At 42.4% G+C, this 22,815-nt stretch overlaps 1 protein-coding gene across 1 annotated transcript in view; it reads right to left on the bottom strand.

Annotated features, from left to right (window-relative positions):
- NSMAF (neutral sphingomyelinase activation associated factor) overlaps positions 1–15,801 on the bottom strand; it is a 59,407-nt gene extending 43,606 nt beyond the window's left edge. Inside the window, exon 1 of the mRNA XM_080801190.1 lies at positions 15,350–15,801. Coding sequence (XP_080657316.1) covers positions 15,350–15,408 — 59 coding nt within the window. The 5' untranslated portion in view covers positions 15,409–15,801. The remainder of the gene's footprint in view (positions 1–15,349) is intronic.
- Between the last annotated feature and the right edge of the window lie 7,014 nt (positions 15,802–22,815).

Genomic DNA, 22,815 nt, shown 5'->3' with positions numbered 1-22,815 from the left:
AAAACTTCTGTGTGGCAAAGAAAATGATCAACAGAATGAGAAGACAGCCTAAATAATGGGAAAGAATATAAGAAGACCACATATCTGATAAGGAGTTACTACCCAGAATATATTTTTAAAAACTCCTACAGCTCAACAGAAACAAAATGTAACCCAATTAAAAAATGGACATAAGACTTGAATTGATACTTCTCCAAAGAAGATATACAAGTGGCCAAAAAGTATATGAAAAGATACTCAAGGAGAGAGGGGAACCCTCCTACACTGCTGGTGGGAATGCAAGCTGGTGCAACCACTCTGGGAAACAGTGTGAAGGTTCCTCAAAAAACTGAAAATAGAGCTACCCTATGACCCAGCAATTGCACTACTGGGTATATATCCTAAAGATACAAATGTGGTGCTCCGAAAGGGCACGTGCACCCGAATGTTTATAGCAGCAATGTCCACAATAGCCAAACTGTGGAAAGAACCTAGATGTCCATCAACAGATGAATGGATAAAGAAGACGTGGTATATATATACAATGGAATACTATGCAGCCATCAAAAGACATGAAATCTTGCCATTTGCGATGACGTGGATGGAACTAGAGGGTATCATGCTTAGCGAAATAAGTCAATTGGAGAAAGACAACTATCATATGATCTCTTTGATATGAGGAAGTGGAGATGCAATGTGGGGGGGTTGGGGGGAGGTAGGAAAAGAAAAAATGAAAAGATGGGATTGGGAGGGAGACAAACCATAAAAGACTCAATCTCAAAAAACAGACTGAGGGTTGCTGGTGGGAGGGCGGACGGGAGAGGGTGGTGGGGATATGGACATTGGGGAGGGTATGGGCTATGATGAGTGCTGTGAAATGTGTAAATCTGGCGATTCACAGACCTGTACCCCTGGGGATAAAAATACATTATATGTTTATTAAAATTAAAAAAAAAAAGATACTCAGTATCACTTATCATCAGGAAAACTCAAACCGAAACTAGAAGAGGGCGATCACCTCATACCTTATTAAACAAAACAAAACAAACCTGAAAATAACAAATGTTGGTGAGGATGTGGAGAAACTGGGACCCTTGCCCACTGTTGGTAGGACTGTAAAATGGTGCAACTGCTATGGAAAACAGTACAGAGGTTCTTTCAAAAATTAAAAATACAACTACCACACAAGCCACAGGCCCACTTCTGGGTATTTATCTAAAAGAAGTGAAAACAGGATCTCAAAAAAGATATTTGCATCACCGTGCTCAGGGCAGCATTATTTACGATAGCCAGGAGGAGGAAGCAACCTAAACGTCCATCACCGATGAATGGCTAAAGAAAATGTGGTATAGTCTTATGTGGAATAGTCATATATGACTATAGTCATATAGTCATATGGTGGAATATTATTCAGCTTTAAAAAAGAAGGAAGTCCTGTCTCATACTACTACACTGATGAACCATTATGTCAGTGAAATAACCTGGTCACACTGAAACAAATACTACATAATTCCACTCACATAAAGTATCTAAAGTCATCAAACTCTTACAAGAGAAAACAGAAGGGTGGCTGCTAGGAGCTGGTTGTACTGGGAAAGCAGAGCTGCTTTTCAGGGAGTTGTTTTCAGTGGGGGGAGAGCTCATTTTGCAAGGTGAGAAAGCTCTAGAGATCTGTTGCACGACAGTGTGAGTGAACATCCATAACATTACTGTATTACACAATTAAAAGAGGCTATGACGGTAAGCCTATGTTATGTTTTTTTTTTTTTTTACCACAATTAAAAAAATTAGTATCAACTATTGTAGAACTGGATAATGATCTTGGCAAGTAACTTACGTCCTCCTTAATTTACCAAGACATGTATTTTGTAAGAAATGTAAAATACAAGATAAACAGATAGAACCAAATCATATTATTTGAAGTTAAAGGATTAAGGAATTTTTCAGAGTATGCATTTTCTTTCTACTGAAGTGTTACACCTGCTTTATTTTTGTATACACAAATTCTAACAATAAAGTTTCATGACATTTTGCACGATGATTTTCAAATCATATCCTCAGGAGGAAAATGTTCTAAGAAATCATTTTTTTTAAGATTTTATTTATTTATTTGACAGACAGAGATCACAAGTAGGCAGAGAGGCAGGCAGAGAGAGAGGAAGGGAAGCAGGCTCCCTGCTGAGCAGAGAGCCCAATGCAGGCCTCGATCCCAGGCCCCTGGGATCATGACCTGAGCCAAAGGCAGTGGCTTAACCCACTGAGCCACCCATGCACCTGAGAAATCACTTTTTAAATGTTTTCTTTAGGAGACTCTTGCCCTGCCCCTGGGAACTCCTTAGCTTAATCTGTCTTGTCTTTACAGAACTGTGGTGGGCTCTTCGGATTCCTCTTTGATAAATTTATTCATTCAGCAGCTTAACTTTCCTGAAAAGATGCTGCCACATCCTCATGTCACCTAATTTTGAAGTTTATTATTCAGCACTCCACCAAAAAACAGAAACAAGTTCATTCAAGGTGGCCCTCAGAGTAACCCTGCGTCTGTGCCCACACTCACCCACCACCCAACACTCTACTGATGAACAGTATTTATAATGGATCCAGAAGACTCGGCTAGTCCATCATTTCTCTGGATTGGAGAGGTGGCGCTGTGTTGAGGAGAACTGTTATGTGCTCAGTGGGAGAAAGAGACCCGATGCCGTGGTAATGTGTGCAGGGACGGGCATGGGAAAAGCCCGAGAGCCCAGCATTTGCCATCTCTACTCTGGATCCCCTACCACTATCCTCAGGTCATACTGGACTCTAGGGCCCCTACCACTTAGAGAATTGGTGTAACCAAATTGGGCATTTTTTGTGAGCTTCTTAAAATGGCTCTGAAATAACGACATTAAGGAAATGCTGAACGGACAAGGGCGAGAACACAGTGCTATGACTCAACATGAAAATGTTCCCCCCATAATACATTTGACAGGAACCTCTGAACACAGTCATTCAGACACATAGTATCCCGCCTATCTACGTTAACATTAATTTTCCTTTCTCAATTCCACTATTAGGACATAAACAACAGCAACCACCATCACCCACCCTTACTCTCTGACAAAGTTCCGGTGAATTAAGCTGCTGTGTTTTCCTGACTTACCAGCCAGAATTCTGTCAAGAGATTAGCATGACATGACTTTATAGTGGATTCACGCTGGAGCCTGGTGGCAACAACTTCCTCTTCTAGTGGTTTATAAATAACCTGTCTGAGCTAGAGTTAGCACTGAACTGACTTATGCACATATGTTCTTTCTGCACCTTTCCAAGCTCTTGGATCACTGAACGATTCTGTGGTCCCAAACTCAAATTCTCCCAGCAGCTTGGAGGTAGCACACATCTTAGGACCGCTGATCCTGTCATTTCCAGTCTGAAGGTCAGTATCATTAACAGAGTACAAAACACACTTCCTCTGTTATACATCAACTTTCCACTACCGGCCTGGGCCCGAGGCAGCAAGCTGCTTTTAAATTCAACTTTAGGAAACAAACAAACAAAAAAAACCAAACCAAAAAAAAACCAAACCAACTTTTTTTTAATCTGTAGCATTTTTTAAAGCCACCACTCATTGGGGCTTCAACTTTCTTGATGCTAATTGTGCAGGTCTGTGCATCCTCTTCATCTGTCCGTGGCTGTTGTCCTTCCAGCTTTACACTTTAAAAAAAATTATAAGCTCAGAGGAACAATACCTATTTGACCATCCTAGGTTTAACTGTTTGTCTCATTTTCTATGACTCCTCGCCAAAGACCATTTGGCTTGGACGTTCTAAATTTTCAGAGTCTCAAAACTTACAGGATCAATATCCATTCCAGAACTTCCCAGTAATAATAGCTATCTCTTTTTTTCCCTTGTAATTTTCATTATCTGCCTTCTAAAAAATCTACTTCTGTGTTAAGACAGAATCTAGCTTGATCCCCCTCCTGGGGCTTCAATGATAAACAACTGGATATGGACAGCTTTTCCTAAAGGTTACCAGCACTACTACTTAATTAGTTTCTTTTTAATATTCAGAATTTTGCAAAGTTCTCAAGTTTCCTGCCTTAAAATAGATCAAAATTTCAACAAGGGAACTCAAGAAACTGTAATTATATCTCACTAGGCATTGACTAAGTAAGGTCTCTCATCACTTTCTGTGTTGCTATTTCCTGTTTTCAATCTACATCAGGTACATACCCGCCATTTTTTCTACTCACTTAGGTGACCTTTAACAAAGGAATGCAATTATCTCCAATCCTCCTTCTAGAAAGTTCCCTAGGTTTTCTCCCTCTATTCACAGATTCCCTGGCAGTTGTACTCCTTGACATTCAGGGCCTCACCTCCTGACACGTCATTCCTTTTGAGCAGGTCTGTATCTTTTCAGCACTACATTCCAATCCCTTTTTTTTTTTTAAAGATTTTATGTATTTATTTTTGAGAGACAAAGAGAGTGAGGGCGTGTGTGCATCAGCATGGGAGAGAGGCTGAGGGAGAAGCAGACTCCCCACTGAGCAGGGAGTGGGATAGAGGACTCAGTGTACAGACCCTGGGATCATGACCTCAGCCAAAGGCAGACGCTTAACCTTGTGAGTCACCCAGGCGTCCCTAGATTCCAATCTTGAGTCCCCATCCTAATAAACTTCAGTTACATCTAAGACACACACTAATCCTCTTCTGTAATAAAATTTAACTCATTTTATTATTCATGTTATACATACTCGCATAGAGACATCTGAGTGACTGAATGTTATTTCTAGGTCCGGAACTGATTGTTTTCTTATGTAAATTACTGCCTCCTCTTCCCACTGGAGTCACATCTCATCTTCTACCTGTTGTCCTCCAGTGTAACCAATGTCACCATTTCCTCTGGCCTTGTGATCCTCTCCTTTGGGGCTAAGTTTAAAACTCTACCACTTGGCCAGACTCTAGGAAATTACATTCTCCTCTGACTATGTAAACTGTAGTTACTTCCTGGACAAGATGGTTCAGATATGGAAATCCCTTTCATTGACACCCTCCATAAGGCCAGTCATCTCTACTTTCAAGTCTCAACTATCTATGAGAACAAATGGCAAAAAGATCATGCATGCTTTCAAAATCTTTCAATTTACTCATCAAGGGTCATAGCCTGAGGGAGGATACGCCATAAGCCTTCTCTAAACTATGGAGAAGATAAACATGGAAGCATAGTTCAAAGGAGCCAAAAAAGAGAGAGAGAGAGAGAGAGAGAGAGAGAGAGAGAGAGAAATGCTTAATTACTGTTATCCGGAGAGTGCTTCTCAGATTGAATGTGTGTACGACATGCGGGGATCACATAAAAATGCAGATTCTGATGCAGCACATCTAGGGTGCAGCCCAAGATTGTGAATTTTCTCTCTTTTTAAAAAAGATTTTATTGATTTGTCAGAGAAAAAGTGCACAAGCAGGGGGAGTGGCAGGATCCCCGCTGAGCAGGGAGCCCCAGGCAGGGCTTAATCCCAGGACCCTGAGATCATGACCTCAGCCAAAGGCAGAAGCTTAACCAACTGAACCACCCAGACATCCAGACTGTGCATTTTCTAACTAGCTCCAAGGCAATGATGAGGCTGCAGGTCCATGGTGAGAATAACAAGGTTTTTTTTTTTTAATTAAACTTTTTATTTATTTTCAGCGTAACAGTATTCATTGTTTTTTCACCACACCCAGTGCTCCATGCAATCTGTGCCCTCCCTAATACCCACCACCTGGTTCCCCCAACCTCCCGCCCCCAGCCCCTTCAAAACCCACAGGTTGTTTTTCAGAGTCCATAGTCTCTCATGGTTCACCTCCCCTTCCAATTTCCCTCAACTCCCTTCTCCTCTCCATCTACCCTATATTATTTGTTATGCTCCACAAATAAGTGAAACCATATGATACTTGACTCTCTCTGTTTGACTTATTTCACTCAGCATAATCTCTTCCAGTCCTGTCCATGTTGCTACAAAAGTTGGGTATTCGTCCTTTCTGATGGAGGCATAATACTCCATAGTGTATATGGACCACATCTTCCTTATCCATTCATCCGTTGAAGGGCATCTTGGTTCTTTCCACAGTTTGGCGACTGTGGCCATTGCTGCTATAAACATTGGGGTACAGATGGCCTTCTTTTCACTACATATGTATCTTTGGGGTAAATACCCAGTAATGCAATTGCAGGGTCTTAGGGAAGCTCTATTTTTAATTTCCTGAGGAATCTCCACACTGTTCTCCAAAGTGGCTGCACCAGTTTGCATTCCCACCAACAGTGTAAGAGGGTTCCCCTTTCTCCACATCCTCTCCAACACACGTTGTTTCCTGTCTTGCTAATAACAAGGTTCTAACTCATTTCCACGTAAACCAGGCTTCCATCATTCCTCAATCATTCTAAATTTCTGAGATACCATAAAAATAAGCATTGTCCTAATATCTAAGACAGAAACCACACATATGGTGGCACTGGGGATGGCCTTGGATCAGATAACATCTGTTCTGGTCTTAGTTCAACTGTGACTTGGCTATTAGACTTTTAGTCCAATCACTTTATCTATTTAGGCCTCAACTATAAAATTGAAGCGAGAGAGACAAATTAGATGAATTTGAAAGTCTCTTATTAACCAGTGGATTTATAGATACACTAAATAAACCCAGGCTTACACAAATCAGCAGGAATCCCATTTCAGACATTAATGGCAGATTACATGTCCAGAACAACAATCTCACTACAGATACAGAGACTCTAAAATTGCTAGATAAATTACTACAATCTTTTTTTCAAATGCTTGGCTGAGGACATGGGGAAAGTGAGGGAAAGTCACAGAAGAGAGAAGTTAGTAGGTACTGGAGCAGTCTTTTCCCCCTCGGGGTTTTGCCCAACTCTGAGTACTAGAGAGCCTGCATTCATAGAGCCATGTGCCCTGAAAGGATGGTGGGGGGTGGGGAGAGGAAAGGGGTACAGGAAGCAGGGCCAGAAAAAGCTAGAATCCCTAGAGTTAACACCCTTGGAGTTTGGAAATAAAACCACCTACCCTCCCTTTCCTAGAGGGAGATGGTAGGCCCTGGGATCTGGGCTGGGGGCAAAGTCAGTCTCCCTTGAGAATATGAAACCACCAGCCTACCTTGACACACATTAGGGGCTAGAACTCACACCACTAACTAGCCCAGTAAAACTCAAGACAAACCAGGGTGTTTTCTCCTAGCACCCCAGGCAGAAATGAATGCAAACACTTTCTGGAAAAATCCAGCTGAAACCCAGGCCTACAAGAATCCCCAAGGATAAGCTTCCAAAGAACAAGAAGCCAAAATCAAAAATCCTAAAACAAACAAGTAACAAAATTACCGAATGAGGGTCAATACAAGCAACAAACTGTTCAGTTGGATCTGTAAGATACAGATAATTTATTTTCTGTATCTGATCGCTTCAAGAGATAAATTTAAAGAAATAGAAGGACATCAAAATATAACAAAAAGACTTTTATCAAAACGGATCAGGCATTTACAAATGACCCAAATAGAATTAGAAATTTAAAAATAATTGAAATTAAAGCAAATGAGTGATATAGACACCAAATTAGGCCACTAGAGAAAAAAACTGTAAGTTGTAAGATGGATTTAAATAATGCAGAATGCAGCACATAAAAATACAGATAAATGTTAAAGAGTCTTTATGAGACATAAAAGCAATATTCTAAGAGCCAAAGGCTCGGCTCCAAATTTTCTGAAACTGTTTCAGCTTTAGGAATACCAATCAGGACAGGTGAATAAAAAGAAATTTCTATAGAGACAAACAGCAAAGCACTAAAAAGAGGAGATCTTAAAAGCAGCCAGAGAAAAGACAGAGTCCTTACAAAGAGCTGTTAGACTTAAATGCAGGCTGGTCTCCCCCAGAATGGAAAGTGGCCTCCTACAAAGCTCCACAGAAACCTGCTATGCTCCCGGATCACCGGCAAACAGTCCCAGTCAAATGCAAGGGTTGGACCCCAGTGTCTTAATTATGCCAGAGAACATGCTGGTGGCTCTCTAAACATGAACACAGATAAATCAAGTTTTGCCCCAATCCTGCCACATTATACAGACTCAAGTTCAAGGCTTGACAGTCCCACTCAGGCCAGGGAAGAGACAAGGCCAATGCACAGCCACAGAGGCCGAGCTGGACGTGGCGAGACAAGGTTCCATCACAGCATAGCTCTAGGCATCTTGGCTCCAGGGCACTCCATGAGATACAGGATTCTCCTGGAGCCTGAAGCATGACCCTGTCAGGTGGCTAAGAGCTGCACCACGGCGGGGGGGGGTGGGGGGGGGTGGGGGGGGCGCAGAGCACACCTGTTAGTGACCTTTTCTCGGAGTTTGCGAGTTGGGTTTCCTCCCACCAACAACTGCTCCAGCAAGTTGGGTGCATATTCCCTGGCTAACTATCTTCATTTGCACCATCTTCAAAATGCTGAGAAAATTACAGTTGACCCTTGAACAACATGGGTTTGAACTGTGCTGATCCACTGACATGTGGATTTTTTTCCCAATAAATACACTACAGTGCTGTAAATGTATTTTGTCTTCCTTATGATTTTCTTAATAACATTTTCTTTCCTCCAGCTTACTTTAAAAATACAGCATATAATACACATAGCATACGAAATATATGTTAATTGGTTGGTTGTTATTGGAAGGCTTCCAGTAAACAGCAGGCTACTAGTAGTTAAGTTTTGGAGAAGTCAAAATTTATACACAGGGGCGCCTGGGTGGCTCAGTGGGTTAAGCCTTTGCCTTCAGCTCAGGTCATGATTCCAGGGGCCTGGGATCGAGTCCCGCATCGGGCTCTCTGCTCAGCAGGGAGCCTGCTTCCTCCTCTCTCTCTCTCTCTGCCTGCCTCTCTGCCTACTTGTGATCTCTCTCTGTCAAATAAATAAAATCTTTTAAAAAAAATTTATACACAGATTTCTGGCTGCACAGGGATTGGCTCCCCTAGCCCCCATGTTGTTCAAGGGCCAAAAATATATATCTAGGAAAACTGATCACCAAAACAAGAACATAAGCACATGTTCAAACAGACAAAAATAGTTTATTACCATTAAGGGTACCTCTAAAGGATATTCTTGAGGAAAGAAAAAATAATTCCACAGAGAACATATGATCGTCAAGAAGGAATGCTGAACCAAGACAATGGTAAATATGCGTGTAAAAATATATTAACTAGATAATTGCTATGTTTAATTTGTAGGTTTAAAATCTAGATTTTAAATCTAGATTGAAAATACTAGAAAACAGAGACTATAATTTAGGATGGGACAACAGGAATTACTCCAAGGTCCTTATATTGTTAGGGAGGAGGATTATGAGAATGATTAGTTTCAGATCTTAAGCTAAAGATAAACGTTAAAATTTCCAGGTAAGCTCTAGAAAAACAGAAACAGAACATACAAGTACCATAATCTCCAGGTAAAATGAAAGGGAGCAAGGGGGTCTTAATCTAAAAGAAGGAAAAAATAAGACAAAATTAAAGAACAAAATTTAAAAATCCAAATATATCTGTAATATAATCAATGTAAATGGACTAAAATTAATCTGTCAAGACAAAAAGTATTGGAAATGAATTATTAAAATATCCCACTATTATATTAATCTATTAATAAGAAATATACCTGAAACTTAAGGATACAGAAAAATTGGAAAGCAGAGAAATGAAAATTCCATATAATGCAAATACCCCAAAGAAAACTGATATAGTTATATTAATATCAGACAAAACAGAAAAAAAATCATTACTAGAAGAGGTCATTGTATATCAACAGAAGATTCAATTTTTTAAGAAGATAGCAATTTTAAACTTACATACTTAATAATATCCTCTGAAAATATGTATAGCAAAAATTGATAGAAATATAAGTCAAAGTTTGCATCATGAAGAAACTCCCAATCACTGATAAGTCAATCAGAAAAAATTTTATTAAAAATGAAAGCTCTAAACCCATCTAACAAGCTTAATGTAACAGATATAGATATTATACCAATATTAATATACATCTATTTGCAATCTCACATCAATTGTGAAAAATGACTACAATCTAAATCATAATAATTTCAAAGAATTAGTATTAAGCAAAGCTTATTCACTAAACATAAATTAAAATATAAAAAATGGGGCGCCTGGGTGGCTCAGTCAGTTAAGCATCTGACTCTTGACCTCAGCTCAGAGCCTGATCTCAGGGTCCTGAGTTCAAGCCCCATGCTGGGTGTAGAGCTACTTAATGAAATAAAAAAGGCAGAGATAATTTTCAAAATCTTTGAGTTATAAATGTTAAGTTACAACTGTACATGTCTGATGGGGAAAGATGAAATTGCAACGCTATTTAGAAAAAAACAAGCAATGGGGCACCTGGGTGGCTCAGTGGGGTAAAGCCTCTGCCTTCAGCTCAGGTCATGATCTCAGGGTCCTGAGATCGAGCCTCACATCGGGCTCTCTGTTCAGGGGGGAGCCTGCTTCCCCCTCTCTCTCTGCCTGCCTCTCTGCCTGGTTGTCATCTCTGTCTGTCAAATAAACAAATAAAATCTTAAAAAAAAAAAAAAGCAATGAATTCATTAAGTGACCATACCCAACTTTATATCACATTAAAAATTTTTTTAATGAAAATCATAGAGCAAACCCATTTAAAATTTATGGTTGTTTTCTTGTGTCTTCCTCTTCTTCTTCTTTTTTTTTTTAGATTTTTTATTTATTTATTTGACAGAGATCATAAGTAGGCAGAGAGACAGGAAGAGAGAGAGAGGGAAGCAGGCTCTCTGTGGAGCAGAGAGCCTGATGTGGGGCCCGATCCCAGGACCCTGGGATCATGACCTGAGCCGAAGGCAGAGGCCTTAACCCACTGAGCCACCCAGGCACCCCTTCTTGTGTCTTCTTAAATGGTAACCATTTGGGAAGAAGCTATTTTTAGACAGCCATAAGGGCATAAGGTGAAGGACTAGTAATGTAGTTTGGGTAAATACAGTGTAAATTCTAAGTTAATCAAAATATCTGCAACATTTATTTCTCCTTCCACAATTTTTTGTTTTGTTTTTTGTTTTTTATGTGAGGAAAATAAACCCTATTTCTGAGTCATAGTGTGGTAGATTTCCTTCAACCCTTCAGCATTCCTGACTAACTGTGGCTCTACAGTTTATTTCCATTTTCAACACCTGGCATATATCAATGAGATATTACAAGAACAGGACGGTCAGTCTTAGAAATAAGAGAATAAACAGGAGGATAGCAAAGCACTTTTCCCTCTCAACCAGTACTTATAGTATAATAAATAAAAAATAACATATTAAGCAGAAGATATTTAGTATCAGCCAAGAAATGTAATATAAGCATAACCAAGAGAATCACATACAGTGGAATGTTTGAAAGCAAAGTTGAATTCTAAGAAGTGCCTGTAAAACTCTTAAGGAAGTATGTGTGCTCAATATATAATTCATGATTACTAATATTTTATCCTGGGATGACAGCTTACAAGCTACACCTAAGTCATTTGTTGTACAACATTTTAAAATGAAAAATTTGGCTCTCCCCCAGTAGGAGCATGCCTCAACTCCCTAAATTTCTAGTCATCCAAGAAAAAACAGCTATTCTTCCATCACACCACTTCTAAATGTAAAGATAAAAAATATTTAACAATTAGCCTACTTCTAAATCTTAAAATAGAAATATCTTAAATAGCAGCCTTTTGTAAACTATCCTTATCTACTAATGTTTATTTCCTTATCTACATGTTTGTTATTTCCAACAACTCAAAAGAAAGATATGTGAATTGTCTTTTGAAATTTTTTTCCATTTACCTTCATTAACACCTACACAATGAATTTTTAAAAACCAGTAAAATTATTATAGTTTCTGGCATCTATATCTTAACCAGGATACCAGTGTACTTAACCTGAATGACCAAGTATCTCTTTTGTTTTCTAATACCAAACATTACCAAAGCATTTCTTTATAAACATTACTAGTAAGTGGCACCACTGTACAGTTGTTTAAGCCAGAAACCTGAGAGGACTGCCATGTTGAGCAAATGAAAATACAGGATGCCTAGTGAAATCTGAATTTCAGATAAGCTACAAAAAATTTAATATAAGTATACCAAATATTGCATGGTACATACTTATACAAAAAGATTTTTCACTATTCATCTGAAATTCAAATTTAACTGGGCATTCTGTATTTTACCTGACAGCTCTAGCTGGGATTCTTTCTCTGTTACCTTTTATATGAAATCTACCACTCCAAGACCTGTCCACTCTACCCCCCAAAAATATCTAAAACCCATCCATCTTTCTTCTGCCCCCATCTTGGTCTAAGCCACCAATCCAAGAAACTCCCAACCAGTCTCTCTGCTCTACCTTTGTAGAAATACTGCTTACTCTAAATGCAGTAGCATCAGTTTAATACTAAAGGAAATAAAAGCTAACTTCAGGGTTTTCATTTCCTGGGGTCATTATCTAGTAGTGGTAGTACTCTAAAATCTCACAAGCAGCATGAGAGGGGGACCAATGAACTCACAACTCTGAAGATGTGAGGCCTTTTGCTGGGTCAGCCCTGAAGCAGTCCCAAAGAAAGTAACAGTTCTCATGGGTACGCCTGAGCCAATGACCTTTATCAATTCTTGCGCTAATTGGTGTTATTGCCACAAAGGGATGACCCAGAAAAAATCTGTGTGGAAATAAAGTCGGTTTAAAATATTCCTCTCTTTCAGAGTGCATTCTAAGGTTTATAGGGACCGCATGGTTCCAACCCACACCTAATTGTGAGAGAGTCCTTTCATCCAACTAGTATTCTGTAGAAACCTTCTGGGTAGAAGTCTGCTTCTCAGCCCACAGTTGCAAAGCTAGGGAGCCAAGAGTTAAAAAATTGGAGCAGTCAGCAAAGAGGATTCAAATATATTGAAGCTATGCGACACCAACTTCTTCAGATTACTGATGCTCAGGAATATTGGCTGCCTGCTGACGGATGAATAAATGTTTTGGTTTTGAGAGCTACAGTTATCTCGGTGCGCTGCTAGCCTGTCACACTGTCTGACCAATAGATACCACAAAGCAGATTATACACTGAAACCCAAGAGCAGACTTTAAGATTTGTGTGACATTGCCGAGCTGTATAAACCAACCAAATTAAACAAAAATGACAGCTATGGAATTAACTGGCAGATCTAAAGAAAACAGGTTTCTCTCTATACCAAAGGGGCCACGGAATGGTTACAAACGACTCTTTGATCACAGAACACGATGGCAATTCAAGTGTTTCTAAGTTCTTACGATGCAAATTTGCACATCCATCTACTTAATACAGAATACCCCCAATTCTTAATGTTGTTGGTACAGAACAAAGAAACTCTCCTCGAGGTCCTCCCGCATGAAACAGGCATTATAAATGAAGTCAGAAGAGCCTCTACGAGTGTGAGTTACTTTATTCAGGGTCTAGTTATTATTTAGCATTAAAAGTAAGTCTTTCTGTGGATAAAACCTAATCATAAAACCAAAACGTTCTCCGAAGCCATAACCAAGATATGCTTTTTTGATACATCTTATCTTCTTCTCTAGAGTGGAGAATAAAATCTTAAACTATGGATATCCTGGCCAGGCCAATATTAGAGATTAGAAAAGGATATGAATGTTTGGACGAAATGGGTCAAGTCAATACCTATAAAATAAGTGTGGATGCTGCAAGATCACACAGACCTTTAAGCCTACACCTGTATTTCCACATATAATCTGCTTTGTTGGTGTCCACTGCAGGGGCCAAGGGCAGGCTGCCCCAAAATGTGACCCTCTGGCATATTTTTTGAAATAAAAGTTACTTAAGAAATAGCCAGTGCAAGGTCACTCAGACCCTCCTCTGTCCCCTTGAAAGCAGGAAACAAATCTCCCTGAACTAAGAAGTAAAAAGACATCTTTATCACCAGAGATAGGGACTTAGAAGCCAAGAAAGCTGCAGAAACAAACCTTGTTACTATTTTTTTTTTCTAATCTACTACCTCAGCCTAAATTCTGCTTAGAATTCCTAATTAAAGCTCCCAAACATCTGTGTTTTTTTTTTTTTTACCCTGTCAATGCCTCACAAATGTATTGTCTCTTTGTCTAAAATATATAAAAACTACTTGCCTTGGTCATTTCTTTAGGCCTCTATTTTAATATTGGGCCTCTGCATACATGTAATAAAACTTTGGCTTTCTTCTCCTGTTAATCTGTTTTATGTATATTTCATTTAGTCCAGCTGGAAGATCTTAAAGGGTAAAGATTTTTTTCCTTCCCTACACCATCCATCATACAACAAGGCGACAGGCTAGCAGCACTCCTGGGTAATTTGTTCTCACAATCAAAATAACTGTAAAATGATTCATTCCCAGTTCTTTTTGGCACCTGGGACCACAGACCCGAAAATCAGCAAGTTATTTCATTCACCAGAAATACACTTAGAGCAGAAGTGAGTTTTTTTGTGTGTTGTTTTGTTTTGTTTTTAAAAACGTTTTCCTTTGAAGGCTGAGGATCAGAAACTAAAACGGTGCTGCTCTGAGATCATCTGAGCTTGGGCTCGCCATGGGACCCTAAATCCTTACTGGTCCCCCTTACAGGGATCTGGTGATAATGACTGTTGTGCCTCACGGAGCGTTCGAATGCAAAGCCTTCAAATACACTTAAATATAATGAGGCCCATTGCTCGGCAGAACATGTTTGTGGGCTGCCGCTTGGCTTTTCTCAGGGGAAGGCCTTTCTCGCGGCCCACCTCGCGGCCCAGCCGGGCAGGGAGCTGGGCAGGCCTTCGCCTTCCGTCCGAAGAAGTTGGCAGAAAAAGGCGCAGGGAAGCGAAGCATCCGCGTCTGCCCCGGTGCGGGCGGGGTGGTCGGCGCCTGCACGCCGCCGCCCGGGCGGAACAACGCTGTGGCTCCCACGCAGTGCGGAGACCCAGCGCCGGTGACCCGGGGTCCAAGGGAGGCCGCCGGCCCGCGCACCCCCCGCCGCTCCCCTCTAGAGAACGCCGGGGCTCGCGCTCGGGGCCGGACGCCCGCGAGGGAGTCCACGCCGGGACCCGCGCGGCCTCTTCCGGGTAAGCCGGGCCGCAGGAGCCGGGACCAGCGGAGCTCCGCCTGGGCTCCGCGTGCCGTCGGACCCGGCCCGGGACCCGGCCCCGACCCTGACCGGCTCCCGGGCTCCGGCCGCGACGCCCGCCAGGGCGCCCAGCACGCTCCGGGCCTCGGCCTTTGTGCCGGGCCCCCACACCGGGGCCGGGCTCTCGGACCCCCGCCGGCAACCCCGCTCCCGCCCCCGAGCAGGTCCCCGGCCCCGACCCCCGCTCCCGCCCTCCCCGCCTCCGCCCGCGGGTCCCGGGCAGGCGCTCACCGCTCCTTGGAGTAGAGCTGCAGCTGCTGCTCCCGCCGCTTCTTCCGGATAAACGCCATGGAGGGAGGGCAGCGCGCGGGCGCGCGGGGACGCACGGCCCGGGCGCCGCTGTCGTCCGCGAGGAGTCAGGGACGCGGCTGGGAGGCGGGTCCGGTGAGCCGGCCTGCAAGGTCCCGGCCGGGAGGGGAGCGCGGGCCGGGGCCTGGCTTCGCGTGCAGTGGCGGCGCTGCGCGCCCCACAGCCCGACCGCCCGACGCTGCGCCCCAGGGCCCGCGGCGTCCGGGCCGCGCTCAGCGGAGCATGTTCGCGTGGGGACTCCGGCGGCGCCGTGACTCAGGCCGGAGGAGGGGCGCGCGCTGACCCCGAGGCACTCAGGTCCCCGGGGGCCCGGGTAGGACCGGGGCCAGCCTGCGGTCTGTCCTTGCTGGGCGAACGTTCCCGGTTTCGCCACCCGCGGCACCGCGGCGTTTGTACTGTTGTACGCACGGAGACGGATGCTTGCCCATGAACTACCCTGCTCTGCTGGCCGCGGGGACTCGAAATCGCAGTGTTTGGGCTCTCGATCTCTTGGTGGCTGAAATACTCGGTCGCATGACTTTTTTCGCTTTTTCTAACAGCTTTATTGAGATAGAACTCAAACACCAGCAATTCACTCATTACAGTGTACCATTCAGTGGCTTTTAGTATAGTCACAGATACCCCTTACTGTAGCCTTTAGTCATTAGCTCCCCCAATACCCTTCAGTTATCACCCTCACGCTCCTAGCAAGCCCTGATGAACTTTTCTGTGTCTATGAATTTGCCTATTCCTGAATATCACGCACATGCAATCATACATTATGTAGCCTTTTGTGTCTGGCTTCTTTCATTTAGCATAACTTTTTCAGGTTCATTCATGTATCTGTACATCATTCTTATTGCTGGAGAGTAGTCTAGTATGTGGATATACCACGTGTTGTTACTTCATTCATCATTTGGCTAGTATGAAGGATGCTACAAAGAAAATTGTACCTGTTTTTGCATGGACAGATGTTTTCATGTCTACTGACTACACACCTAGGAGAGTCATGTGGTAACTCTGTATTGAAATGTTTGGGAAACTGCCAAACTGTTTCCCAAAGTGGCTGCACCATTTTACATTTCTACCAGCAGTGTATAAGGGTTTCCAATTTCTTCACTTGCCAACACTTGTTATTTTCTGATTTCTCCATTATAGCTATCCTAGTGGGCATGAGTGGTATCTCACTGTGGTTATGACTTTAATGTATCCTGAGTTCGAGCCTGTGGTTGTAAGGGGATTCTTGAATAACAGACTTCTAAATTATATATATGATGACTCATCTAATATTGTCTTACAGATCAGGTTCTGCAGAATTCTATTTTTTCTAAAAGATTTTATTTATTTATTTGATAGACAGAGATCACAAGTAGGCAGAGAGAGCGGGGGAAACAGACTCCCTGCTGAGCAGAGAGCCCAATGCGGGGCTCGATCCCAGGACCCCGGGATCATGACCTGAGCCGAAGGCAGAGGCTTTAACCCACTGAGCCACCCAGCCAGCCCCAGAATTTAATTTTTAAAAGCTTCAAGTAAATGTATATCTCTACTCGATAGAACATGGCAGGACTCTGAAGAGAAGAGGGAGAGCCAAGACTAAAAGCCAGGGACGGATCTTACTGAGCTTCATCCCAGCAGCATTGGGAAAATGAGATGCACAAAGTGGGCACCCACTACAACCATTCTGGCATGAGTGAAGGTGAATGGATACCCTGTAAGTTGGATTGAGTCCTTTCCAAGTGACCAGGTGCTGTGCAGAACCTGTAACTGTAAAAACATGTCAGAGATATTAGCCCCGTGCACCGATTGGAAATTGTGGTTAATTGGGGAATCCAGAAAAATACATGAACAGATACACAATGAAACAGGATAATAGAAGTTGCACAGAGACACAACATGATGTCTTTCTATATGAGAAGTACTATAGTTAAGTATGAATTCAGAAGAGAGCTATCACTTTGGCTGGAATAAGGCAAGAAAACAGCATGCAGGTTTTCTCCTCTTATCAGTTTAAAAGATTTTATTTATTTATTTGAGAGGGATAGCATAAACGGCGGAGGGGGTGAGGGAAAGGGAAAGGGAGCCTGACACAGGACTTGATCCCAGGACCCTGGGATCATGGCCTGAGCCAAAGGCAGATGTTTAATTGACTGAGCCACCCAGGCAGCCCAAGCTTTTCTCCTTTTAAACAATAAAGGGTAATGTGATTCTGGTAGGTGGAGAGTGACAATTTCTTCTTGACCAAACCTCAGCCAGGCCTCTTTGAACCTTCTCAGCTGGGCCTCAACTGTGTCCTATAAAAACTACAGACTCCCAGCACAGATGATTTTGTCCACACCCCCCACCCCATTAAAATACTTAAACCAACACGAACATAGTTTTTAACAGCTCAAGCCTCATTTCCGGGATGAGCCTAGCCTCCTGTAAGGTCCCTGTCTGAGATAGCTCAAGGCTGCCAAAAGAATTTACTGTTTGTAACACTTCACGTAAGCCCTGGACTGCTGTTTCTTAGAACATTTACTAAAAAGGGCTTACAATTGTGAATTCTTTCTCTGTACCTTTGAGGTAGACATATGTGTACCTTCTACAACTCAGGAGTGCCTTTCTCAAGGACTTGAAAGCCATTCCTTTGAAATGTAGTCATCAGGAAGGATCGGCTTCCATCTCCCAGTCCCCAAAGATAATTGCCAGCTAGCAGGTACAGATATAGCGTCTACACTGAATAACCCTTTGTAATTTTTCACTTCCCTGGTTTTTATCTTTGACAAGAGGAGGGGAAGAAACATACTCAAAGGGATTATTTTGAACAATAGCTCAGAAGAGAGATGTTTCTGCTGTCACAGAGTTTGTGCTTGGGAGAATTAAGACAGAACTAAGGTGGGAATTTCCTCAGCATCCCCCCCCCCCAATCATCCACCCTGCTAGCATCTGCTCCCTTGCCTTCATTACTGCTATTTTGAGGTAAATTTGCTCCTACAAAAGGCAACTTTTCAACAATTTTCAATGATTGTTTTTTTTTAATATTTTATTTATTTATTTAACAGAGAGAGAGAGAGAAATCACAAGTAGGCAGAGAGAAGGGCAGAGAGAGAGGGGGAAGTAGGCTCCCCGCTGAGCAGAGAGCCCGATGAGGGGCTTGATCCCAGGACCCTGAGACCATGACCTGAGCTGAAGGCAGAGGCTTAACCCACTGAGCCACCCAGGCGCCCCAATTTTCAACAATTGTTGAAATTGTTCTTCCTTTTCAACAATTTAGCCTTTGTAATTATGCTTTGTCTCTTCTCCCTTTCTCTCTCTTGCTTTGCCTATTTTTCCTCACTTTTGACTCATCCCAACCAAATATAAATATACTTTTCAAAAAACGTTCCTTTAACTCCCTCCAGCTCCCCCATTCTTAGCAAAACTTTTTGAGACATCTGTCCATACGTGTTGTCTTCATTTCCTCTCCTTCAAGCCATCCCAGCTGGGCTTCTGTTTCCATCCCTTGACCAAGATGTTGTCAAGTCACCGCCTTCACTGGTCACTTTTCTACTTTCGACTTCCCTGAACTCTCAGCAGAACTCAGCATCCTTGAATGTTGGATTCAACAGAGATCCTTGCGGAGCACTTCCCTCCATGACTTCCAAGATCCCACGGTTTCCTTGCTTATATCTTACCTTGCTTCTTACCTTTTCTCAGTACCCTTGGTTGGTTTCTCTTCTGCCTAATTTCATAACGTTGATTCTCTGCACTCACTGTACGGGTCATTCCAACCAGTGCCATGACTGGGTGGGGTAAGGGCAATAGGAACCAGTGCAAAGTCTTAGGTCTAGGTGTGTGTGAATTAAATTGAGTACCAAATTTCCAAGGCTCTACCATGTGAATATCGACCACGGAAGACATGAGGGAAAATTTCAGGACATGAAGCACAGTAAAAGACTTCAGTGGAGGATGAGTGAAAGAGTACTTTGAAATGTGTGTCCCTCAGGAAATGGAAGTTTGGGACAGAACATTGGACTTCCAATAAGACCAAGTAAAGCCCTAAGGCCATCTTACCTTGATCTTCAGTTGCTTACAACTATTGTTTGAGGTGATACTGCATACCTCAAATGAAGGTGATTGCACATCCCAGGAAATATGGCGAAGCTCTGGGAGAGACCTCATCTCTCTATCCCTTCCCCCATTATCATCCTCATAAAACTCAGAGCTTTATTCTTTGGAAACAGTTTCCATTCAGAGCTATTTTGCAATCACAAAACACATTTTGAACTCTCGATAATATTTTTATTTTTCTTTTACAGACTCTAAAAATTTCAAAGAGCTTTGTACTTACCAGTTTTTTTTTTTTAAATTATGTTTGGTAGCAGATAAAGATTTGTACATTTATGTACCTCCCATTTGCAAGGAATCCATCATCAGCATAAACAAAAACATTGTCCTTATCTGTAAAATAAATAGATTTCACTAATGCATATTTCTGAAGAATGTCTGCTTGAGTTATTTTTTTTAAAAGCTTATGAAGGCATATATATTTAATTATCGCCCCTTCTTAAGTTAGAAGTGGTCACATACTTTTTTTACCTAGACAAAATGGCCAATCATCATTCGTTTTTTTTTTTTTTTAAAGATTTTATTTATTTATTTGACAGAGAGAGAACACAAGCAGGGGGAACAGCAGGGAGAGGGAGAAGCAGGCTCCCCACTGAGCAAGGAGCCTGATGCGGGGCTTAATCCAAGGACCCTGGGATCAGACCAAAGCCTAAGGCAAACACCCAAATGGCTGAGTCACCCAGGCACCCCCAATCATCATTCTCTTATATTTGTTATGTTTTGCTACCATTATGCTTTGAAGCTTCCTGATCTCTGCCTGAAATGCCATTTTACCTTTCACCCAACATTTCTCCCTGTTGAAATCCTACCTGCTTAAATTGCCACTCAAGACTTTGAGGCCTTCCCTAATGCACCCAAGTGGAATTCGTCTCACCTCCATTCACTCAGTACATGTTTATTTCATACCAGTATATGTCAGACATCGTAGTGGGCACTGGATAGTGACTTTACAAAGCTCAAGGTCAGATGGGGATTTTAACAGTGAACCCAGTCTACTTCATAGTATTAGGGTCTCTCTCTCCATTTAAGTTGGAAACTCTCTGGAAACAGGAATGGCGACATTCACCACTCATCACAGTGTCTTGCACTCAGTGGTTGCTCAGTAACTGTTTTTGTCACCACTGTGTCTGCTATGATTTGTTGCACTATGAGTAATAGAAAACTCAGTCGACAGTTGAAGTTCTTTTTCTCACTACTGGCTTTGTTTGGACAGCTCGATGGTATGATATGACTTTTCTCTTGGGTTTATAGCTGTATGGTCCGCAGATCCCTGCTTGATCACCATGATCATACCCAGCATCTGAACAGAAATAAGGAAGAAAGATAGAGCCAGTGTTGTTTGTCCCTTTTACTAGGGCAACCGAACACACCCCCAGAAATATACTCCAGACTTGCACTTATATCTCATTGGCCAGAACTGTTTTATAGGCAGGACTGTGGTAGCAATGAAGACTAAGAAAAGAAGTATTTAAACCTTGAAGGCAGGATCGTGGAAAGCAGCCAGACAGAAGCAGGCAGGGGATGATTCTTGAGTCACTCAACCAGCAGTATATACCCCATTATTAAAATAAAAAATAGTCAAGGACTTTTCTTTGATAATTCCTTTTTAAAAACATTTTATTTATTTATTTGACAGGGAGAGAGCACAAACAGGTTGGTGGGGGGGGGCAGGCAAAGAGAGAGGGAGGAGCAGACTACCCGCTGAGCAAGAAGCCCAATGTGGCCCGGATCCCAGGACCCTGGAATCATGACCCGAGCCAAAGGCAGATGCTTAACAGACTGATCCACCCAGTTGCCCCTTGATAGTTCTTCTTGAGGACCACCACTCTTTGAGATTATTATTGTTTTCTTTATTTTTTCTACAACAAATATGTACTGACTGTTTGCTGTGTGCCAGGAAATGCTCCAGGTGCTGGAGACACAGTTGTAAATAAAATAAAGTTGTTGCCTTTATGGAGCTTACATTCTGCAGACATAGACAGGTTTAAAAAGCAAATAATATAAATTCAGGCAGGGACAATTGCCTTGAAGACAAACAGAGCAGAACAAGGGATAGAGTGTAAAGGGGGGGGGAGGTACTGCTTTCAGTAAGGGGGTCATTGAAACCCCCTCTGATGACTGATCCTTGAGCTAGTAAATGAATGATTTAGACATAAATGTGACGATCCTGGGAAAGGCATTTCAGACAGAAGGGACAGTAAGCACAGCAGCACTGAGACACAAGGTAAAATAACCCAGCACACAAAGGGAGGGGGGCTAAGGCAGCTGGGGCCAGAGCCATGAAGCCAGGGAGGGCACTGGACTATTCATCATTATTGTTATTGTCCTTGTTAACAATGCATGGTAGAAGCCACTGGGGGATTAAGAGCAGGGCAGTGACCTGATCTGATTTAAATGTTTAAATTTTCCTATGGTGTAACTAGCCTGATAGGAGCTCAGAACCTACGTAGACAGCTTTGAAAGTTAGATAAGAACAGTCCTGGCTATTTCCTCTTTCATTTCTTCCTTAAATAACAAGGAGATTCAGCTTGGGTACCTGGAAATCAGAGGTAGAGCGGGCTTTGGGCTTTATTGAGCCAGTGGCTCAACATTTTCCTCAAAGATACAGTTATTCTACATCTGTGTTAGGCCTTCAGCATCATTAGCCGATTAGTAAGTTTGGTTCCCCCTTCGCACGGGGTTGTCAGGTGGCATAGGTTTTCTCCTTCTGGGTGAGAGACCCCAACTAGCCCAGCATCCTAGCAAGAACCCAGGGATTCACCTCAATCAGAACTCCTAGGTCACATGACTTCTCTGAATCAAAAACTTTGGAAAAATGGAATGTTCTATGGGATGTAGACCATGGCCACCTCTAAAGCTAACATTAAGAGTGAGTTTTCCCCAAAGCGCGTGGCTAACTGAAGAAGGGGAAGAAAAACAAATGGAAAGTATGGGAGAAAGACCGGATTGCGGGGCAACAATGAGACGCTAGCTTTGTCACTCGCAGCAGGCACGACACATAAGCACTTGCCTTTTTCCACTTTGGTAATGTGGGTGTGTACCTCTTCCATTCCCTTTCGTGCCTATTAGGTCTTTTGAGTTAGTGTTGAGGTCAGGAGAGCAATAAATACCTTACATTCTTGCCAGGCCATTCTCATAAGTGAGATTTTAAAATCCTTTAAATGATTTCTCCCAGCACAGTTAATATTGTTTCTGAAATTCAGATTTCTATGGCCAGTTGCAAAATCCCAGTGTGCTTAGGACTTGCATACCCCCACCACTATATCAGTTTTCTCCTCCTCGGGCAGCATACATTTGTCAGAGGGCACCTGTAATCTGTCATC

This window comes from Martes martes (assembly GCF_963455335.1).
Source record: "Martes martes genome assembly, chromosome: 4".
Classification (NCBI taxonomy): Eukaryota; Metazoa; Chordata; class Mammalia; order Carnivora; family Mustelidae; genus Martes; species Martes martes.
The sequence above is the reverse complement of the archived record's forward strand: the minus strand, read 5'-3'. Positions and strand labels throughout refer to the sequence as shown.